Source organism: Ctenopharyngodon idella, chromosome 15, assembly GCF_019924925.1.
Source record: "Ctenopharyngodon idella isolate HZGC_01 chromosome 15, HZGC01, whole genome shotgun sequence".
Classification (NCBI taxonomy): Eukaryota; Metazoa; Chordata; class Actinopteri; order Cypriniformes; family Xenocyprididae; genus Ctenopharyngodon; species Ctenopharyngodon idella.
Window position 1 is genome coordinate 7567270 of NC_067234.1, and position 19523 is coordinate 7586792.

The 19523-nt window shown below is 36.8% G+C and overlaps 1 protein-coding gene across 4 annotated transcripts in view; it reads left to right on the forward strand.

The window, feature by feature from the left end:
• Nucleotides 1–17565, forward strand: part of zgc:153184 (uncharacterized protein LOC751652 homolog) — a 41658-nt gene extending 24093 nt beyond the window's left edge. The window contains exons 6-14 of one of the 4 annotated variants that reach the window (XR_007925257.1): nucleotides 5296–7318; nucleotides 7831–7935; nucleotides 10291–10371; nucleotides 10948–11025; nucleotides 11262–11397; nucleotides 14889–15031; nucleotides 16396–16466; nucleotides 16671–16840; nucleotides 17047–17565. Coding sequence is in view for 2 of the 4 variants with exons in the window: in XM_051863925.1 (XP_051719885.1) it covers nucleotides 7861–7935; nucleotides 10291–10371; nucleotides 10948–11025; nucleotides 11262–11397; nucleotides 14889–15031; nucleotides 16396–16466; nucleotides 16671–16840; nucleotides 17047–17054 (762 nt within the window). In the remaining 2 variants the exon portion in view is untranslated. Of the gene's footprint in view, nucleotides 1–5295; nucleotides 7319–7419; nucleotides 7556–7830; nucleotides 7936–10290; nucleotides 10372–10947; nucleotides 11026–11261; nucleotides 11398–14888; nucleotides 15032–16395; nucleotides 16467–16670; nucleotides 16841–17046 lie in introns of those variants that run through there. The other 3 variants (XM_051863925.1, XM_051863924.1, XM_051863926.1) reach the window with 3 other exon arrangements.
• Nucleotides 17566–19523: the final 1958 nt, after the last annotated feature.

Consider the following 19523-nt stretch of genomic DNA (forward strand, 5'->3'; position numbering starts at 1 on the left):
TCTCTGTTTTTTCTGAATTTAGTAGTAGGAAATTACTGGTCATCCAATTTTTTATATCAGCTATGCACTCCGTTAATTTTGTGAATTGGTAAGTTTCGTCAGGGCGCGAAGAAATATAGAGCTGAGTATCATCAGCGTAACAGTGAAAACTAACGCCATGCTTCCTAATGATATCTCCCAAGGGTAGCATGTACAGAGTGAACAGTAACGGTCCTAGTACTGAGCCTTGTGGTACTCCATATTGAACTTGTGATCGATATGACATGTCTTCGTTTACTACTACAAACTGATAACGGTCAGATAAGTATGATTTGAACCATGACAATGCAATTCCACTAATGCCAACATAATTTTCGAGTCTATTTAAAAGAATATTGTGATCAATAGTGTCAAATGCTGCACTAAGATCCAGTAACACTAATAGAGAGATACAACCACGATCTGATGATAAGAGCAAATCATTAGTAACTCTAATGAGAGCAGTCTCAGTACTATGGTACGGTCTAAATCCTGACTGGAAATCCTCACAGATACCATTTCTTTCTAAAAAGGAACATAGCTGTGATGATACTGCCTTTTCTAGTATTTTTGACAGAAAAGTGAGATTTGAGATCGGCCTGTAATTGACTAATTCTCTAGGATCAAGTTGTGGTTTTTTAATAAGAGGTTTAATAATAGCCAGCTTAAAAGTTTTTGGTACGTATCCTAATGATAAAGATGAATTGACGATATTGAGAAGAGGGTCTATGACCTCTGGAAGCATTTCTTTCAATAGCTTAGTCGGTATAGGGTCTAACATACATGTTGTTGATTTTGATGATTTAACAAGTTTAGACAATTCTTCCTCTCCTAAAGCAGTAAATGAATTGAATTTTTCCTCAGGGACACTACAATGCACTATCTGACACGATACTGTAGTAGACGGTTGCATGGTTATTATTTTTTCTCTAATATTATCAATCTTGCAAGTAAAGAAGTTCATAAAGTCATTACTGCTGTGCTCTTTGGAAACATCAGAAGTTGAAGCTTTATTTCTTGTTAATTTAGCCACTGTATCAAATAAATACCTAGGGTTGTGTTTATTTTCTTCTAAGAGTTTTGAAAAATAGGCAGATCTAGCAGATTTTAAGGCCTTTCTGTACTCAATCATTCTCTCTCTCCACGAAATACGAAATACTTCTAGTTTTGATTTCTTCCAGCTGCGCTCCATTTTTCTGGCTGCTAACTTTAGGGCCCGAGTGTGGTCATTGTAAATAATGTCCAAACCTTAATGTTTACAAACTTTTGAATGGTACTGTACATGCAGTGAAGATAATCTATGTAAGTGTTGCCTGAACCAAATTTGTGTGGCTATTATCAATATGTTTAAATGAAAATGAAAAGAGGCAGATTGGTGTTTTATAACATGTTTTGTATAACATGTTGCTGGCAGTTATACATAAACATACAGAGATAACTGGAGTAGCCAGAGCGAGCCAAGTGATGTTATCAAGATTGCTGCCTGCACATATTTGTGAGAAAATCAAGCCAAGAGATCTCATAAAAAGGCAAGTGTCTTATATTCGTAACTGACAGGTGTGTGTTTGTATGCACTAGATTTGTTATTTGTTCAAAGATTACATGCCATTTGTAGGATGGTTTGTATTCATTTGTGAAATATGATGTAGGCTCATTTATTTATATTTGTAAAACACAATACATATATTTGTTACTCCTCTGCGTTTTCACTCAAACTGACCTTTGTATTTGGACATCACTTAATGTTTGTTTGCGAGTCAAGTTTTCCTTTGCAAAGCAGATCGTGTTTGTTTGCAAAATGCTGGATTTGTTTGTTTAATTATGGCACAATATTAACTCCGTACATTTGTACTCGGTTAAAGGAGTATTTAGCTGCTGAACTATGCTGTATGGTTATGCAGTATATATGCAGAACATGCTGCATTGAAAACTATATCCCATAATGCATTTGGCTCACCTTGGCCTTACAATTTCAGTGTGACAAAAGAATTGGTAGTAAAATTAACTGCGAATTTAAACTTTTTTAAACATTCTGAAATGTTTATCATTGCGTATTTCACACTGCATCATGTACTGTTCTTGATTTCACCAACATGTTCCTGGATCAAGTGTTATTCACCTATCCTTTCCCTCTGATTTTAGGGGTAAGTTATAGGTAGGGTTAGGTTTAGGGGTAGGCTTGACATTAACACCCACCAACCTACCAAATGTAGGTGGATTTCAGCAATGGCGTGTAACGCAGCCACTCCTACTAGCCACTTTGGCGGGTTGAATTTTATATATAACAGGGGCGTTTCCTCCGAGGAGGCAAGGGAGGCAGTGCCTCCTCCAAAAAAATAGGATGAGAAAATAATCCATATTACAAACAACACAAAATTATTACACAAATATTTCAAATTATGACATTAAAAAGAGCGCAAGTCACTCGTATTTCTTAAGGAACACTGCCCAACAGCGACACCTGCAGGTAAAGTTACTGCAGGAGTCATGCCTCCCTTTCCACTCATAAAAAACCATTAGACCCCTATAGCGTGCGTTGGGTTTTGTGGGGGGTAATTAAGAATGAATGGGGGAAAGTCACGTGAGAGGAGGCAATGTCTCCATCGCGCTATGATTGGATGTAATTGGTTATGATTGGATATGATTGGTTTGTGCGATAAATCCTGCCTCTTGTTGACGTGCACTTTCCGTGCGTCAGTTTGAATGAACAAATGATGGCGTCAATGGGAAGATTAATTGAAAAGTAAGTAAACAGATCACCCAGTTAGATATCACCGCTTTATGTCACGTCAAAATCAAACTTGAAATGGACTGAAAGCGTGATGACTGCGGGTTTTTTTTTTTTTTTTTAGTGTAATCAGCTTGGTGAAATTAAAAATACAATTTGTGTCCGTGACAGACGGTGTTTACAGAGCATGACTGATGATCCACAATAGCCTAAGTTGACAATTAAAAAGAAAAACATCAATGCACAAATAAAATATATTGTTTAAATTGTTATTGCCTTTAGTTATTATTTTAGAATGAATGTAGAAATGCTTAAAACACTAACTTGATGAGATTGACTTGGTTTTGATAAATAGAACATTTATTACAATACATTGTTAATGTAAAATTACAAAATAGAATTGTATTTGGTTTATTTTTTTCTTTTTTGATGTAATGTAAAGTAATGTTAATTTAACAAGGAAGATGTGTCAACGTTAAGAGTAATGCACATGAATTTACATTGATTCATAAATAAATAAAAAATGTACCTCCTCATTTCAGAACACCACTGCACGCCACTGATATATAATATACATATATAAAATAATATACATTTTTCAATTGCAGTCTTTTAAAAGGGCATCTGAAATAAAATAGGTGCAATGTTGTGTTGTCAAAAATATTGATTTTTCGATACATATCAATACAGGAATATCTGAAACGCCCCCAATACTCATTTTCCACAGAATAGATACACGATACCAGCTGCGCGTTCTCGCTCTCTCATCTCTTCGATAGCGAGTTGACACACAAACCCGCCTCCCCTCACTCACTCGTTTCATTTGCTCCAGATGAATATTGTTGGTGTTACAGGTCTTGAATTTCGGCATGGGATTGCACGTATCGCGCATAATTTTACTCATTTGTGCAGATTTTGTGGTCATACCCATAGTGTGCGCACATAAAGCCACCTCTCAGCACTAAATTGAGTTCTTTTTCACTGCTTATTACACTTAAACAGTGAAATACACAAAAAATAAAGTCAAAATGCTGGTCTTGGCGAGTGTTCACGTAAACACAGTCAGTTATGTTTGAATGAATGTAAACAGTTGAGAAAGAAAACTCACATGTAACAGTTTAAATGGATTTGTGTGTCAGGTCTTTAAGTGACAGCAGTCTATACTAGTTGCCACATTATGAGATAATATTAAAAATAGCTATATGGCAGTTTTCCCCCATGGTATCCATGTCAAAACTGTGGCCAGTGAAAATTCTGAGTAGCTAGTAACTTTGGAAAACCATTAGCCACTGTGGCTGGTGTGCAAAAAAGTTCATGTCAAGCCCAGGGGATAGGGATAGGGTTACGACTACATTTTCGGACAGGAATGTTGTTCCAGGATCAACAAAATATGTTGCTCCAGGAACATGTCTTACTTGGCAAAAGACCCAGTGAAACACTGCTGTGCCCCAGTAAAATATTACTGATAAATACTTATCTGACAATGGAGATTATCCTGTATATTATATCCTGTATATCCTTATAATATTTCACCATCATGTTGTGTCTGTTTTCTATCAGAATCAGAACTAATGATGCCAGATTTAAAATCTCTCTTTTGATCTCATCTGACGAACAGGTTTGCAAAAAGTTCTGAATTTGTTTGTGATTTAGTTTGATTCATTCGGACAGTTCACTCACACACTGAAGAGTTTTCGGCGATTTCTCACACCATAGTAACAGGATATTTTATAAGACAGAAAACAAACTGATATTTACCTACAATCCACTGTAGGAAGTACTGTAGGACATTTATATAAATATATCCATAACAGCATAAAAAAAAAAGCAGTATCAAAATATTTTGACACTTTTTCGATGGGGGCTTATGGCTAAAAACCCCTGATGTACTGCTATATCCGGTACGCTAGGATTACATACTATACATAGCTTACTGTAGGTTGACAATGGTCCAGGTTTAACATAAAACTACTAAATCCTATTTTTGTTGTATATCCTTAAAATCTAGTATAATCCAATAATGGACTGCTGTCAGTCAAGAGCAACACAACAGTTCTGTCTGCAAAACCTAATCTGTCCATTTTGACAGCATTTTATTGCATCATAGGTGCACTCCCAACACACAGGCTATACCAAAAGCTATAGGCCGCAACATTATAATGCCTTCTAAATTTGTCACAGAAATCGATCCCAGTATGCACTGCAGCTGGCTCAACCAGGATGGTTGACTAGTCGTGAAGAATGATATCATTCAATGATACATTTAGTCCTGGTAAATAATAAATATTTGGTTACAGCCTTCATTTTACCCAGTAATTGTGTATTTTTATGCTTTCAGAGTATTGTGTTGTTAGCTTAGCAAAATGCTAATGCCAAACTGCTGGAATTAATTAACTGCTGGCTCTGAAGTTGCAGCCGATGTAGAGTGATTTATTTATAAGGTTCTGTTCTATGGCATCTAACTAAATATGTCAGTTGCAGTCTGTAGTTTATTAAACTTGTGTATGGAATCAACTCGGCTAGTCTGATTTTGTGTATTCACTCCACAGAGTCGAGCTAGGCTGTCTTTCAAGCGACGGCTGCCCACACGGCTACACAGGAAGTCAGCAAGTGACGAGACAAAAATGAATGAAGGATATGACTCTCCATTTCAACCAGATACTCAACAGCAGAATGGGGATGAAGGGGAATTGATTGTTGGGCCTTTTCAGGTGGACACAGAAGATAAAACAGACTCTGCTCAACCCACCAATGACCCAAAGCAGGCAAACGACAGGACAGAGCACAGAGATGTACCCCAAGAAAACGAGAGGACTGAAGTAACCCATACAGAAAAAGTGGAAGAAGTAACTAGGGGAGGATTTGAACCTTCTGATTGTAAACAGGCCCAAGAAGAAGAGAAGGAAGAGGACAGGGCAGAAGTGAAAGACGACAAGGAAGTGCTGGATGCAGAAAACAGCTCAGAATAGACGTGATAGGCTAAAGCTCATCAAAATGGATTATTTTGCAAGATACGCATTGCTTTAGCAAACTAGAAATGTGAGAAGGTTATTCCAGACAACAGCCGAATTAATGGAGTTTCTATCAAACAGACTCCAAGATGGATGAAGACGGACAGTGTCTGAATGCCAGGACTGAATTCTTCTCTTTTAAGATTGTGGATTTGGGAACTTAATATTGCTATAGCACAAAGTTTTAGAAGTTATCATCACAATTTACGTTTTGGTGAGTTGGTGGTGAATTTATATGAATTACAATCTCATTTGTACGTCTTCGTATGACCTGCTTACGCCTCACTGTGAGTTAGGTTTGTGATGGACCTTCATGCTTACTTTTCTCTAAAACTCGTTTTCGTAAAAATCACATTGTATTATTCATACAATTTGCCACCAATTCCACCAAAATGTAAAATAGTTATGTTTTCTCAAGAGGTCGGATTAGATTTTAGTTTTGTAGGGTTATTCATATGCCTCGATTTTCTTGCTTTCTTATTTTTCAAGTAAACTTATGTTGGAAACTTTTTGCTGTTCAGAAAATGAGAGCACTTTCAGCTTTGGAAAGCATTCTCCTTTTTGAAAGCACTTTTTGAGCCTTTACCCTATATGAATATTCATGTTATTCAGTTTATGACTTGTAACAAGACAAATAGCACTGAAATAAGTGTTTTAAAATGTCACTCATGCCTCTGTGACAGGCCTAGGCTCTGTAAATAGCAAAAAATGGGGCTGGCCTGCACTTTTTTGGACAATCGGAAAACTAGCCAAACAGAAACGCTCTTTAGGCGACCTGTCAGTCATTTTGAGTGTTTGGATTTGCTGACATTGGTTTGGCTGTAGGGTGTGTAGTTGAAATTACAAAATCAGAAGTCACTAACTGCACTTTTACTTTCTGATGTTTTCTTTTTGTTAAATCTTGCAAACATGGTAAACAAGCTAAATACAAACAAAATAGTGGCAGCAATATACCAGCAGTCTCTGTTGCTATGCAAAGATACTTTATTAAATGAAAAAGCCTGGGATGTATCACTGTGACTGCAAAGCTACTGTACTGCAATTACCTTTTATTATTCGTATAAGACTGAATAAAGAGCTTTATTTACGCTTACCAGATGCTTTCCTTTATTACATACAATGGTTTGTAATGGTTAATCTTGAGCAATTATAGTTTCTCATAGTTCACTCTGATCAATAAAAGTTATTTTGCAGAATGGCTTTTTTTCATTACAATGAAAGTCAGAAATCCCAAACAAAAGCTTAAATATGAATAGATTTTCCATTTAAAGATTACATATCAAAATGTCAATTGGGGCGGGATGTGGGGATGTGGTTGCGGGTCTCCCTCGGTAGAAATCGCGTTCCGGGGGAGGAGAAATTGGAACACAGGGTCAACGCGATGTGACCGCAAAGAGCACTTACGCGATCAAAGGGGCAGGGGTAGGGGTTGTGTAAACATTTAGAGTTCGACATTCAGCCACAGTCCTCAATCTCTGTAATGCAGTGTGAACACACTTTAAAACCTCAAAACCAAATTTTGTGTTCCACGGATGAAATGCTGTTTTTGAAATACACTTGGGTGAGAATGTGACTGAATTTTCATTGCTGGTTGAATTCAGTAGCCTACTTACATGTGCTCAAAATGCAGCACCTATATGTGTCCACAAGGGGAGCGATGGATTGACACCTGTTTACTTGGAAAAATTTTAATGCCAACACATTTGGTGTCATTGGTGTAAATATGAATCACAGTCGTCAGCGGAAGACAATTAACTTTACGACCTCAGCAAATTCATGACCTACACTCACAGTTCCTGTATGTAACATCCCAGCTGTTTCATCCCTTCAGTTTCGTTTCATTGCACACAGACACCCGCAACTGAAATACGAGACACACTTTAACACTTGGAGTTTACCTATATATCATTATTAGCCGCATCCACATTGAGAAGAAATCTGGAATCCGCTTATTTATTCTTTATTAACTAAATGTAACAGTTGTGAACACGGCATTGTTTTCTAACCACAACACAAACCAGGTGAATAGCGTCTTTACACGTTGCATCAGTCAGTTCCGGGTGTAATTCACAGGTTGTCTGTTGGAATAGTGACTATGGAAGTATGAGCGACGCGCTGGAGAAGACTTTTGAAGTTGTCTGTGACAACAATAACGTCTCGGGTGGCCAAACGATTGAGGTAAACTGGTAAAAATGTTTCTTTTACTCATTCTAATCTATTCTTATTGATTAGTTTCTCATGGTGTCTGCGGGCAAGCTCGAACACGGTCAGTTGTACTCAGAACATTAGTTTTAACCTGAGGGAATTGGATTGTTGTTTGATCGAAGGATCTATGTAAAAACTTAAATTTTACTTATTAATTCCGTACAAAAAGTACTGTACTTGTACCTTAGTACTTAAAGACAAAGGCTACTGTGACCTGAATGATCACCATGCTTATGTACATTGTATTCCAACTTTATAGAATACCATGTCCCTAGCTGAAAAATCTAAGCTGGTATGCTTGTTTTGGTTGAGCTAAGCGTTAAGATATTTGCTGGTTTAAACTGGTCTCCTAGCCTGGCCAAGCTTGTCTTCAGCTAGTTTAATGATTCTCCTGAAAACTTATGAAGCCAGCTTGGAGATCAGCTAAGACCAGAAAACAATCTTAGGCTGGTTTGCAGGATTACCATGGTACGCGGTCATAAATTGTCATATTATGTGGATAAGTGACACATAATTTTTCACGTAACACATTTCTTTTTCTTATCTGTTATTTTATTATTATTTTATAAAAATACATTAGAAATTAACATTTCACATGAAATGACTTGAATACAGGAACACACACACACTTTTTAGCTGCTGGTATTGGTGAAATAATTAACTGAAAAGTAATTTACAGTTTTTTTATTCTTTTTTTTAATAGCTTACAATTTCTGAAACTATGGCTTTTCTCTAACCATTTCTCGAAACTGTCAACACAAAACATGCACACAACATGCAAAAAGTCTCACACATCTCATGAAAAAGCAAACACTTCATTCAAAACTATTTAACTTTTCTAAAAATGGTGTTTTTGCATAGTAACTCACACAAGCCATCAAATAATTAGCCATAAACACATCAAACTACACATGGATGTGAAAAAATGTAAAACACTACTATATTGTGTCTTTTGCTTGTTCAGTGTGCAGTGGAGTGTACAGGAGTTTGTCACTATATTGTGAAGCCGCTTTTTATCTGTATTGATAGGGATGCATGATATATGGGCCACCATATCGGTATCGGCTGATATGTTCATTTTTAATGTTATTGGCCTGATAAGAAAATTTGGCCGATATATTAAAGCCAATAAATAATGGATTATTTCCTTCAGCTGAGACACTTCAGATGGTTTTGAATTGCTTGAAATGTGATTGAAATCACTTAAAAAAGTGCAAAGCCTGTCAAATAGGTTACATAATGTTATAATGAGAACATTCTAATTATGTGCTTGGGACATGGCTTTTAATGGTGAGACTTGTTTTTGTAATCAGGCTCTCAGAAATTATATAAAAAATTTGATTTAGATTTATTGGCCAATATATCAGTTATTGGCTTTCAAATATAAAGAATTATCAGTTATCTGTTAAGCGCTATAGAAATAGAGGTGACTTCACTTGAATGCATATTCTGTATATGTTTACAAAATAAACAGATATGCAAGGGTGAAAAGTGTATTTGTTTCTCAAAACACAGTTTTGATATCTAAGTGAATTAGGTATATTTACACTATAAACAGCAATGCAAGGGGGTAAAAAAAATATTTCCTTCTCAAAACAATGAATTTTGATTTCTAAGCGAACAAATTATGTGTAAGTGTTTTCACACGATCGGTGGGTGCAGGTAATCGGTAAATGAGTGTGCCATTTAAATTCCAGTGTTTTCCAAATGAAACCCAAGAGCTGTTAGTTTTGAATGATGTGTGTAATGTAGAGAACTGTGTACATGAGTAAATGGTTTCACTGAGTGGGCCTCAAGTACCAATTTTAGTGTTTAGGAAATAAAAAATAAAAAAAACTGTAATGCTTTGGAGTACAGGAGAATATTGCAGAATGGCTTGCTTTTCACAAATGAAAAGTTATCTAAAGAGAAATGATCAGATGATATTTTTCAACTAGACAATACTTCTGCCCATTAGAACAAGTCCATCAAGCTCATGTTTTGGCCTGGTCAGAGTCCATATTTGAACCATAGGCTATTACATGTTAAATTACTTTATCTACAGTATTTATGCAATTCTTGCTGATTTCCTAACCAGTGATTTGTGATTAAAATGGTTAAGCCCATTTAAAGACCACTAAATATTTTGCCATTTTTGGCTTTATAAAATGGGCCATTTTTAAAAGATTTACCCTTTTCTTTATCATGGACTTTTTTATGTAATTTGTTAGTGGCCTTTGTCTAGATATACTTTATTTATATACTGCGACTGTACAGGGCAATATTTTTCTCTTTATATATGTGTATATTGTGTAATATTGTGATTTACCGCTGTGCAAATGTTCACAGTTGATTCCAGGAAATGGAGCTTGCACATACCACGTTGGGTCGGGGACAGATGAAGTTTCTCATCTTCTGTCAACACCACAGGTAAATTCCTCTTACTCATAACTTTTGATTGGCTGAAGAAATAAATGATTTACATTTACATTTGCCAGATGCTTCTATCCAAAGTGACTTACATTGCATTTAAGGTATACATTTTATCATTCATGCATTCCCTGGGAGTTGAATCCATGACCTTGCTGTTGCTAATGCCATTCTCTACCGTTTAAGCTACAGGAAAGGCTTTAAAATGAATGAATCTATGATGACTTTGTGCCAAAGCAAAACCATTTTGACATATTTGCAATGAATTTCAAAATGGTTTTGCTTTGGCACAAAACCATGATAGTTTCATTCATTCAACTACATAAGCTAGTTCTTCCACTCTGTCTCATGCTGAAACTTGATATGCAATGACTCAAATAATAAATATGCATGCCTGGCTGACAAATGCAAAAAAGTGTGCAACTAATCTAGATACCATATGCAGTATCACACGTTATTCAAGTAAACTTCACATGATATGTCTGCCATGACACCTTGTACCTCATGCAGAAATGAAGCAGCAAACTGCTCCTTTAGTTTACTTTGACCTGTCTGTCTGAATTTGTGTGTTTTCAGGTCACTGAGAACAATAGGGAACAGCACAGTGTAGATGGAGTTGATGTCGAAAATGATTCTTCAACTGAAACCTCAAAGGTAAATCTGAAAAGCTAGAATCCATTACTTTGATATGTCTACATGGGGAAATAATGTGCAAGTGAAATGTATTGTGGTGTGGTGGTATATTAGTCCAGTTATGTGCACTATTTGGTTCTTAAGAGGACGTGTTGTCAAGATACCTGGAACTGCAATCAGTGTTTGCAATAGCAAATATGTACAACACTTGAGATACAGTAAGAAAACCTTGTGGCCGTTCCGCTCTGTGATTGCAGTGGCGAAGGGAGCTGCAGAGCCTGAAGACAGAACTGAATGAGGTGGTGGTGTGGAAACTCAAACTATGGGTGGTGATACTTCTCATCTTCTTAGTCATCACTCTGATTATTGGGATCTCATTCATTTTGTGTGCAGGTACTGATTCTCCATTCAGTTTCATTGTCTTCTATTAATGTTATTGATAATGTCACTAGTGCAATTTGTTATACAGTAGTGACCAAAAGTGATGTTCAGAGAGGATATTTGCTTTTAGACCCTACAAGTTTGATTAAGCCATCAAAGTATGAGTAAAATATTTTATATTTTTAAAATATTTTAAATATGAGGGAAGAACAAACACTAAACGTGGTTAAAGGTATAGTTCACCCAAAAATGAACATTTTGTCATTTACTTACCCTCAAGTTGTTCCAAACCTGTAGTTTCTTTCTTCTGTTGTTAACCACCCATTTTTTGGTGAACTATCTTTTTACAATATTTATTTGACAAAATCATTTGGCAAAAAAGGCAAATTACAGCTACAGGTTTTATTTTGTTATGCAAAAAAAAATAATTAAAAAAAATGAAAGTCATAATCAAGTCACATGTGCAAAATAACTAAAGTGCAGGGGAACATATCCTATTCAAAACACAAGCAGTTAAATTAGATAACCCAGAGTGATCAATAAATAAATTTAAAAAAAAAATTAAAATAATGAAAGTATACAGAATTGTCAACTTTCTTTGTCTTTTTAACTTTAGACAATAAAGCTAAACTAGAGTGGCAGTCTTTTTAGCTAAACATTCACAGCATCCAAACATTAAATTAGAACCGGCTGAAATGTTTTGAAATCACTTGTACCCTACCTGATTGAGAGAGAAAAATCCAGTCTTTCACTCGATCTGCCCGTGTCCATTTGAGTCTTTTCAAATAGTGTGCTAGTCAGCTGGATAATGCTGGCCGGCAGAAGCGCGCCGCATTGTTTGACGTTGTTGAGTGATAACTTGCATTTTACGTTTTTTGGATTATCTTTTACCATTTCAAAGTGCATCCAATTCTACACTTTAGATTTTCTCATCCCAGACATTGTTAAAGACTTAATCCCTGCCGCCAAGATGCTCCTCTGTTGGTCACGGATCATGGAAAGTGAAACTTAACCCTGTCACAGGGGTGGTTGGATTTATTCACGCACATTAAAAAATATTTATTTAAAGCATCTTTCTTTTCACATTTTTATTTACAGCATTATCATAATAGGCTGTATATTAACCTATTGGGAGAGAACCGGTACGTCTATGTAAGATCAGATATTGAGTACCCCCATATCTTGTTTCATAATACCTCTGCGAAGATTCGACTGTGAGATTGGTAGTCGAATCAGGCTCCTCCTTTCAAAGCTTCGAATTGTTGACTATTCAGGGTCACCCCTACAGGGAAGATAAGAAATTGTTGAATAAAGTCTTTATTTTTGTTTTGTTTTTGCGCACAAAAAGTATTCTAGTTGCTTCATAACAAAGGTTGAACCACTGTAGTCATGTTGACCATTTTAACAATGTCTTTGCTACCTTTCTGGACCTTGAAAAGTGCAATGACTTGCTGCCTATGTGTGGTTAAGATACCTCTCGGATTTCATCAAAAATATCTCTTCACATCCTGGTAGCAATCAATAATAGAAGTGGTCTAAATATTAAAACATGTACATATATCGTCTGTGGAAAGACCAAATTATATTTGTTTGTTTTTTTTACTCATTTGCGCACACTGCAAAAAAAAAAAAAAATTAAACTGCAAAAAAATTTAAATGCGCATGTGCGACCTGCGTGTACAAGTAGGCACAAAATCCGGCACTGCGTGTGTGCTTCTGATGATGAAATTCGAGTTACACGCACTATGCTGAGCCTTGCGTACGCGCAAAATTTAAAGTATACTTTGGGCTGAAGTCTCAGGACCAAAAAATGTTTGTCCAGCCATTGCATTTGGACCAATGCAATGGTCCGAGATACGATGTCCTACCTGCCTATCAACATGTATATTTGCATACCTTCGTGCATCTGCTTGTGCAGACATCACACATCATAAGCGTGCTTTTTTATATATATATATATATATATATATATATATATATATATATATATATATATATATAAAAATCTAAATTATTTCAAAAATATTAGTTTTAGACGGTTATATCACGTGACATTGTACAAGCATAAGTTTGCCTTGTCATAAAAAAGGGGAAATTATGATATTTTACAAGACTTATTGACCTTGACATACAGACTGCATCCGAAAGCTGAAAAATGCTGCCTTCAGGGTATGCATTCTAAGGTAGGAAGGCATCAAGGCATGTCCGAATCCAAAGTTAGCTTCACTTCCTGTCTCACGAGATGCCTTCATCTGATCGAGTTTTGATGGCAGCTTAGATGTATCCTTCGCTGCCTTTGATATCCCACAATCCTATGCTTTCCATTCTGTGACAGTTAAACTAAAAAGTTAAAAGCTATCTGAAATCACTTTTGTGAGGTACCTTCATGCGCAAACGCTGCCTAGGAAGTCATTGTGTGACGATGACTCAGGTTGATTGGGATCCATAGGCGGTTTATTGGAAAACAGCAAGCTCACAGTACAGGCAGGCGTGGTTCTAATCACCAATGCAAACAACAGTGTCAGAGACAGTCCAATAATCGTGGTCATAACAGGGCAAAAGATCGGGGAAGGCAGCAAACAATCAAAGAAGCAGTCCAGGCAAACAACAGGGTAACAGGCAGGCAACAAACAATCCAAGGTCAGTAATCCAAACAAGGTCGATACACAGGCAGACAGAAAACAGGAAACAAACGCTCAGAAATTGTTGCAGGGCAAACAATACTCTCAAGGATTGTGTGTGTGTGTGGCTTAAATAGCTGGGTGACATGAAACAGGTGCGCAGTAATCAGGCCAGGTATGTGGGCGCTTGGGATTTGTAGTCCAGTTAATACTCGGGAGAGTGAGACCTCCAGTGGCCGATTGAGGGATCTTCGCTGGCATTCGTGACACATTGCCTGATAGGGCAGAAAGGCAACAAGCTTTCGGATGCAACCACAGTCATAAGGACTGCAAGGGTCCTCTTTATGTTCTCTCTTCCTGTTTTACTTTTTTCTGCATGTTATTCACACCACATGACCACATGGTTCACCAGATCATAGATCTGGACCAGAAAATAGTGTTGTCATTGACCCTTACAGCGTTTTACACCATGCAGATCATGATAGATTTTGAGTTTTTACACTACTTCTCCTACGTCAAGTACATTATAGAATGTATTGGCTCATTGTAGCCTCATCTTCCTGTCCTTAGCTGACGATCTGGCTTGAACATCTGCATTTAAACTGAGTTTTTGAAGTTATGAGACCAGAGAAGCCTTCCTCTGTAAATTCCTGAGATGATGGGACCATGGCATAAATAATCATATCTGTTCATATTTTACTAATTTTATAATATTTTACCAGCATATGTAACCCCTCACCTAGGCCTCCGTTACACATACACTTCATGACCATGTGTTATTAATTGAATTGCAACCATATGATTTGTGTCAGAATTCCTGTATAACAATCTGATTCTGAATGTTTTTTTTATTGTTGTTTTGTAACCCTCTTTGCTTTAAAGTTATTGATGATGATGGGGATGAAAATTATGACAAATCATCATTCGTGGTGGTACACTTCTTCAAAGGGAAATTTACTCTGGACAACAGCAGCACTTCATACTCTCTGGACCAAGAGACACTGTTAGAGCAGCTGGAACAGAAGGTAATAATGATATGACCATTACTTGACATTATGCCTCTGAAGTATGTTTGAGAAACCCATTCATACACTTTACATAATGTCAAACATATCAAACTCCACCAGATGGAAGATGTGAGAGACATGTATGATTATTGAAATCGATTCATGGATTGAAAGATATGTAAACCAAAATCTTTTGTCAAATGTGTTTTACATGTTCCAAGCTAGACTATTGAAACCATCTAACATGTTATCGATTACCACAGAAAATGATTTTGACTCATGACCTTGGTTTGTGTGGGAAAAAAACTGTATTTACGCTGACAGCAATGCACTTACAAGGGAAATTTATGTGGCAAGACATTCTTGCAACTCCAGGAAAAAAAAATGTGTGTTCTTTGAGCTGTAAAGTTGTCTAAATTGTCTTTTAGAGGAGGGACTTTTTTTTAGGTGATTGAACCTGTAGATGGAAGTCTCTTTCGCATAATTAGTAATACTTAGTCTTTTCACTGTTCAGTTGAAGCTGTGGCTTGTTGATGTGAATGCTAGAATATGAGCTGCATGCTAACTTTTTTATTGTCTGTGTTGTTAACGTGGTGTTTTGCATTTGTTTGGTGGATTGTATTGTATTGGTATGGATATTTGACTGAATGCATTTTTTCATGTGATGCTTGTGATAATTTGTTTTTTAATTTTAGGTAACCTTTTTAAGAATGGTAACAGATGACAGTTATCCTATATGGCTAATACTGGCTCATTTACAGTCTGGTTTCTGTTGATTTAATGAACGCTGTCCCTGTAAAAAATAAATAAATAAAACAAAACAAAACAAAAACACAAAAAAACAAGATAAAAAAAAAATAAAATAAGGAACTGTTGTGAATTACACCAGCTACTTTGAAAAGCAGCAGTTTCAGAGTTTTTGAAACATGAATTTTTCTTATTGCACAACAGACATGCAGAAAGCCATGTGACTGACTATATGTACACTAATCTATTTCAAAACCCCAGAAACAAGTCATTGTGATTAAGTGTTAAAGGGATAGTTCACACAAAAAATAAAGATAAAGTCATCCACAAATTCATTTACTCACCCTAATGTGAGTTAGTGTTAGAAAGGTCTGGAACAACTTAAGGGTAAGTAACAGTGTTAACTAACCTTTTAAAGAGTGCCTATTATGCTTTTTTTACATTTAACATTTACATTGACTTTGTAAAAGGGCATAAGTACTCTTTAAAAGAAACTTACTTGGTCTGAGCAGGATAGTGTATGAGCCACAGCATTGCATATTTGGGATCATGTCTCATTTATCTAACACATCTGATTTAACAGAGCTCAGTAGCTGATTACACAATCTTTCTGTCTGTATCTCATCTCCCCTCAGCTAACAGGAGTCTACAGTTCTTCTCCTGCGTTGGAACGGTACTTCTCTAATGTCACCATAAACCATCTCCAGTGAGTCAATTTCACACTCCATTTTCACATTTTACACCTTTTGTTCTGTTTACTTGCTTGTTCACACTGTAGTGTGCCTTTTAAACATTGTCCACACATCAGTTTTGCATACCACAGTTTTTGGTGTGGCCCAAACAAACATTTCTCTTTCATATCAAGTTAAAGTTGTCAGAAATGAGCGTTTAACCCTCTGTTTCAATACAGGGACACTACAGCCCAGTTTAAGATAAAGTTCATGATGCCTTCAGAACATGAGGAGTTGCTACGCTACACTCTGAGTCTAAAGATGGTTAAAAATGTGCTTCTCCAACACTTGTATGATCAGGACACTGAAGACCCTCTCTATATCATACCAACATCACTCAGCATGGTAGGTGAGTAAATAAATAAATAATAAAATTACACAATTAAATTGCACAATTAATAGAAAGGGAAGTATGGAAATTATATAGTGACAAAATATATTTGTTGCAGTAAAGCATGCAGTAGGCTACTATACCAAATATAAAATGAATACTTTTTGTTTTATTAGTAGATTTAACTGTGATTTTCTTGTTTTTTGTTTGCTTTTGTTTTTCAGTTGGCTAGATAAGCAGAACTTGAACTACAAGATTTTTTTTCCCCCCTGAACAAATGTCTGAAATCGAACCACTGGTACCCTCATCAAAAAAAAAAAAAAACAAACATTCCCCACACCAAATTATTTCATTCGATTATCTTTTGTACTCTTCAATAGATCTGGTAATAATAATTATCCATCAGATCTGATAATAATAACTATACATCAGTAGTTAACATTTAATAATCACTGTGTATGTATTGTACACACTATATATGAAAATAACTTTTTTTTTTAGATTTTTAACATTTCAGAACATTAACTTTTTTTTTCTTTTGCTGTATTATTATTGTATTGTACAATAGATGGATGTAGCCTACTGTTTAAGGGTATGGGGTTTTACACTTATGTCACAGTTTTAAGTCTCAAAAGATCATCCTAACATGGACATTTACTGTGGAACAATTCTTTGTACGTGTATGAGATTTTTTAATGTATTTTTTAAATAAAAACCTGTTATGAGGTGCTTTAATGGAACAATTTTATTCTGTCTATATATATATATATATATATCAATTATCTGTAACTCATATATAACCCAGATGCTGCTAGTCTTCAGGGTTTGTGATGTCCACAGAGAAAGACACTTTAAACATGATCAGACTCTACTTAAATATATATGCATTATTAAATGCATTTGTACAAATTTATATATTTATACTTTTTTCACCATGACAATAAAGCCACTTGAAACTTTATATACATTATACATATATATATATATATATTACAGTGGGTATGGAAAGTGGTTGAGCACTTCAAAAGGAAGAGACTTCAGTGAACAAAAGATATGAGTCAGTATAAGAATGATTCATTCACTTAAAAGATTCATTCAACACATAGGCCTACATTGACTAATTAATTACAACCATGGAGCAGTTCCTAATAGTGATGCTGGCCTTAACAGACACCACTGCATACACACACACAGATAAGGAATATATAACTGTAAATAAAGATGATAATGGTGACAGAGAAGCATATAGTACATGTAACATTGAGCTCATGCTGCTCTAATGGACTTACTGCTGATATCAAGTGTTGTTTACATTTAAATCAGCCTCAACATTCTGTGTCAGTCCAGCAGCTTGAGTTGATATTTGAAATCAACACAACTGTCCCTGAAGCCTTGAAGCCTGATCACACTCTACAAGCTCTACTCTACTATTTGACAAGTTTCATCAGTTTGGGAAGTGTTTCTTCAGTCATGGAGCAGCGTCGCCTGAGAAGAACCAGGACTCTTTCCACACACCTGAGGCGATTCTGGGTGGAGGAATCCAGTCAAGAGCGCTGTGAGCTTTCATGGCTGGCAGCTGTAAGCAGGTTGGATCACACTTACAGCTGCATCTCTGCCAAAGCTTGAAGACCCAACGGATTGGAAGAGCAAGTGACTAAGCACTACCTGAAGTACGCAGCTGTCCTTCCCGACGTCCGTCCAGCAGCCTCAGTCTCTTCGGTGGCCGTGTGTCCGGCTCCTCTGTATCAGCAGGAAGAGTCTGTCTCCATCCACGGCTACAGCATGCAGGGCTACCAGGACATTTACCGTTCTGTGGCAGAGCCCATGATGAAGACACGCTATGGTCGGCACCGTCCCTACAGCCTCGAGCTGGGACTGAAGATTAAGCAGTGCCTGTGGGACACTCTCAAGCGCCCTTCACGAGACAGAGCAGCCTGATGGACGTGTCCTCATCACTGAGAGCTTCTCCACATTAAGAAGAAGCTTCGCTCCTCATGTCCATGTGGACATCAGTGAAGAGCCGCTGCCAGAGGAACCGCCAAGAAAGAAGCCCAGACACTGAGTCATCACAGCAGGGCGACGTATGTACATACTGTATATAGTTATAGAGTACGTTTATAGTTTTATGAGTAAGTTTCAGTTTTTAAAGTTTTGTTTGAGTACGTTTTAGTACGTTGCTGTGTGTTGCAGGATGTTTTTGTCATTGCACTGATATGCGGTTCCTCGGTTGTTTTAAACAGATTTTAGTCTTTTGCTACGTGGTTGTCGGGAGGTTTCGGGCAGTTTTGTTGTTGACATGCGTTTGCCTAGGTTTTCTGAATGGTTGTTATTGTGTTGCTGTGCGGTCGCTGGACTCTTCAGAGTGGTTTCTCATGCTTTGCTACATGGTTGTTAGGATGTTTGTGTGGTTGGTGGATATGCGGTTACTTTTAAAGAGTTAAGTTAGGGTAGGTTAGGGTCCCTTACACGGTTTGCAGCTTGACGTGCTGTGAGGGCTTGTGTGCATCAGTGATGCTGAGAGTGACGCCACTGCTACTTCACAACTACTGAGGGTCACCCATAGTGGACAGGTCTCAGCTGAGATGCCAGACCAAGACAAACCACCTGATTCTCAACAGCAGCAAATTGGCCAGAAGATCACAGTCTCGTGACAACGGCAACAACATCAGAATTACCTGAATGGAAGAAACTTCACTCTGAT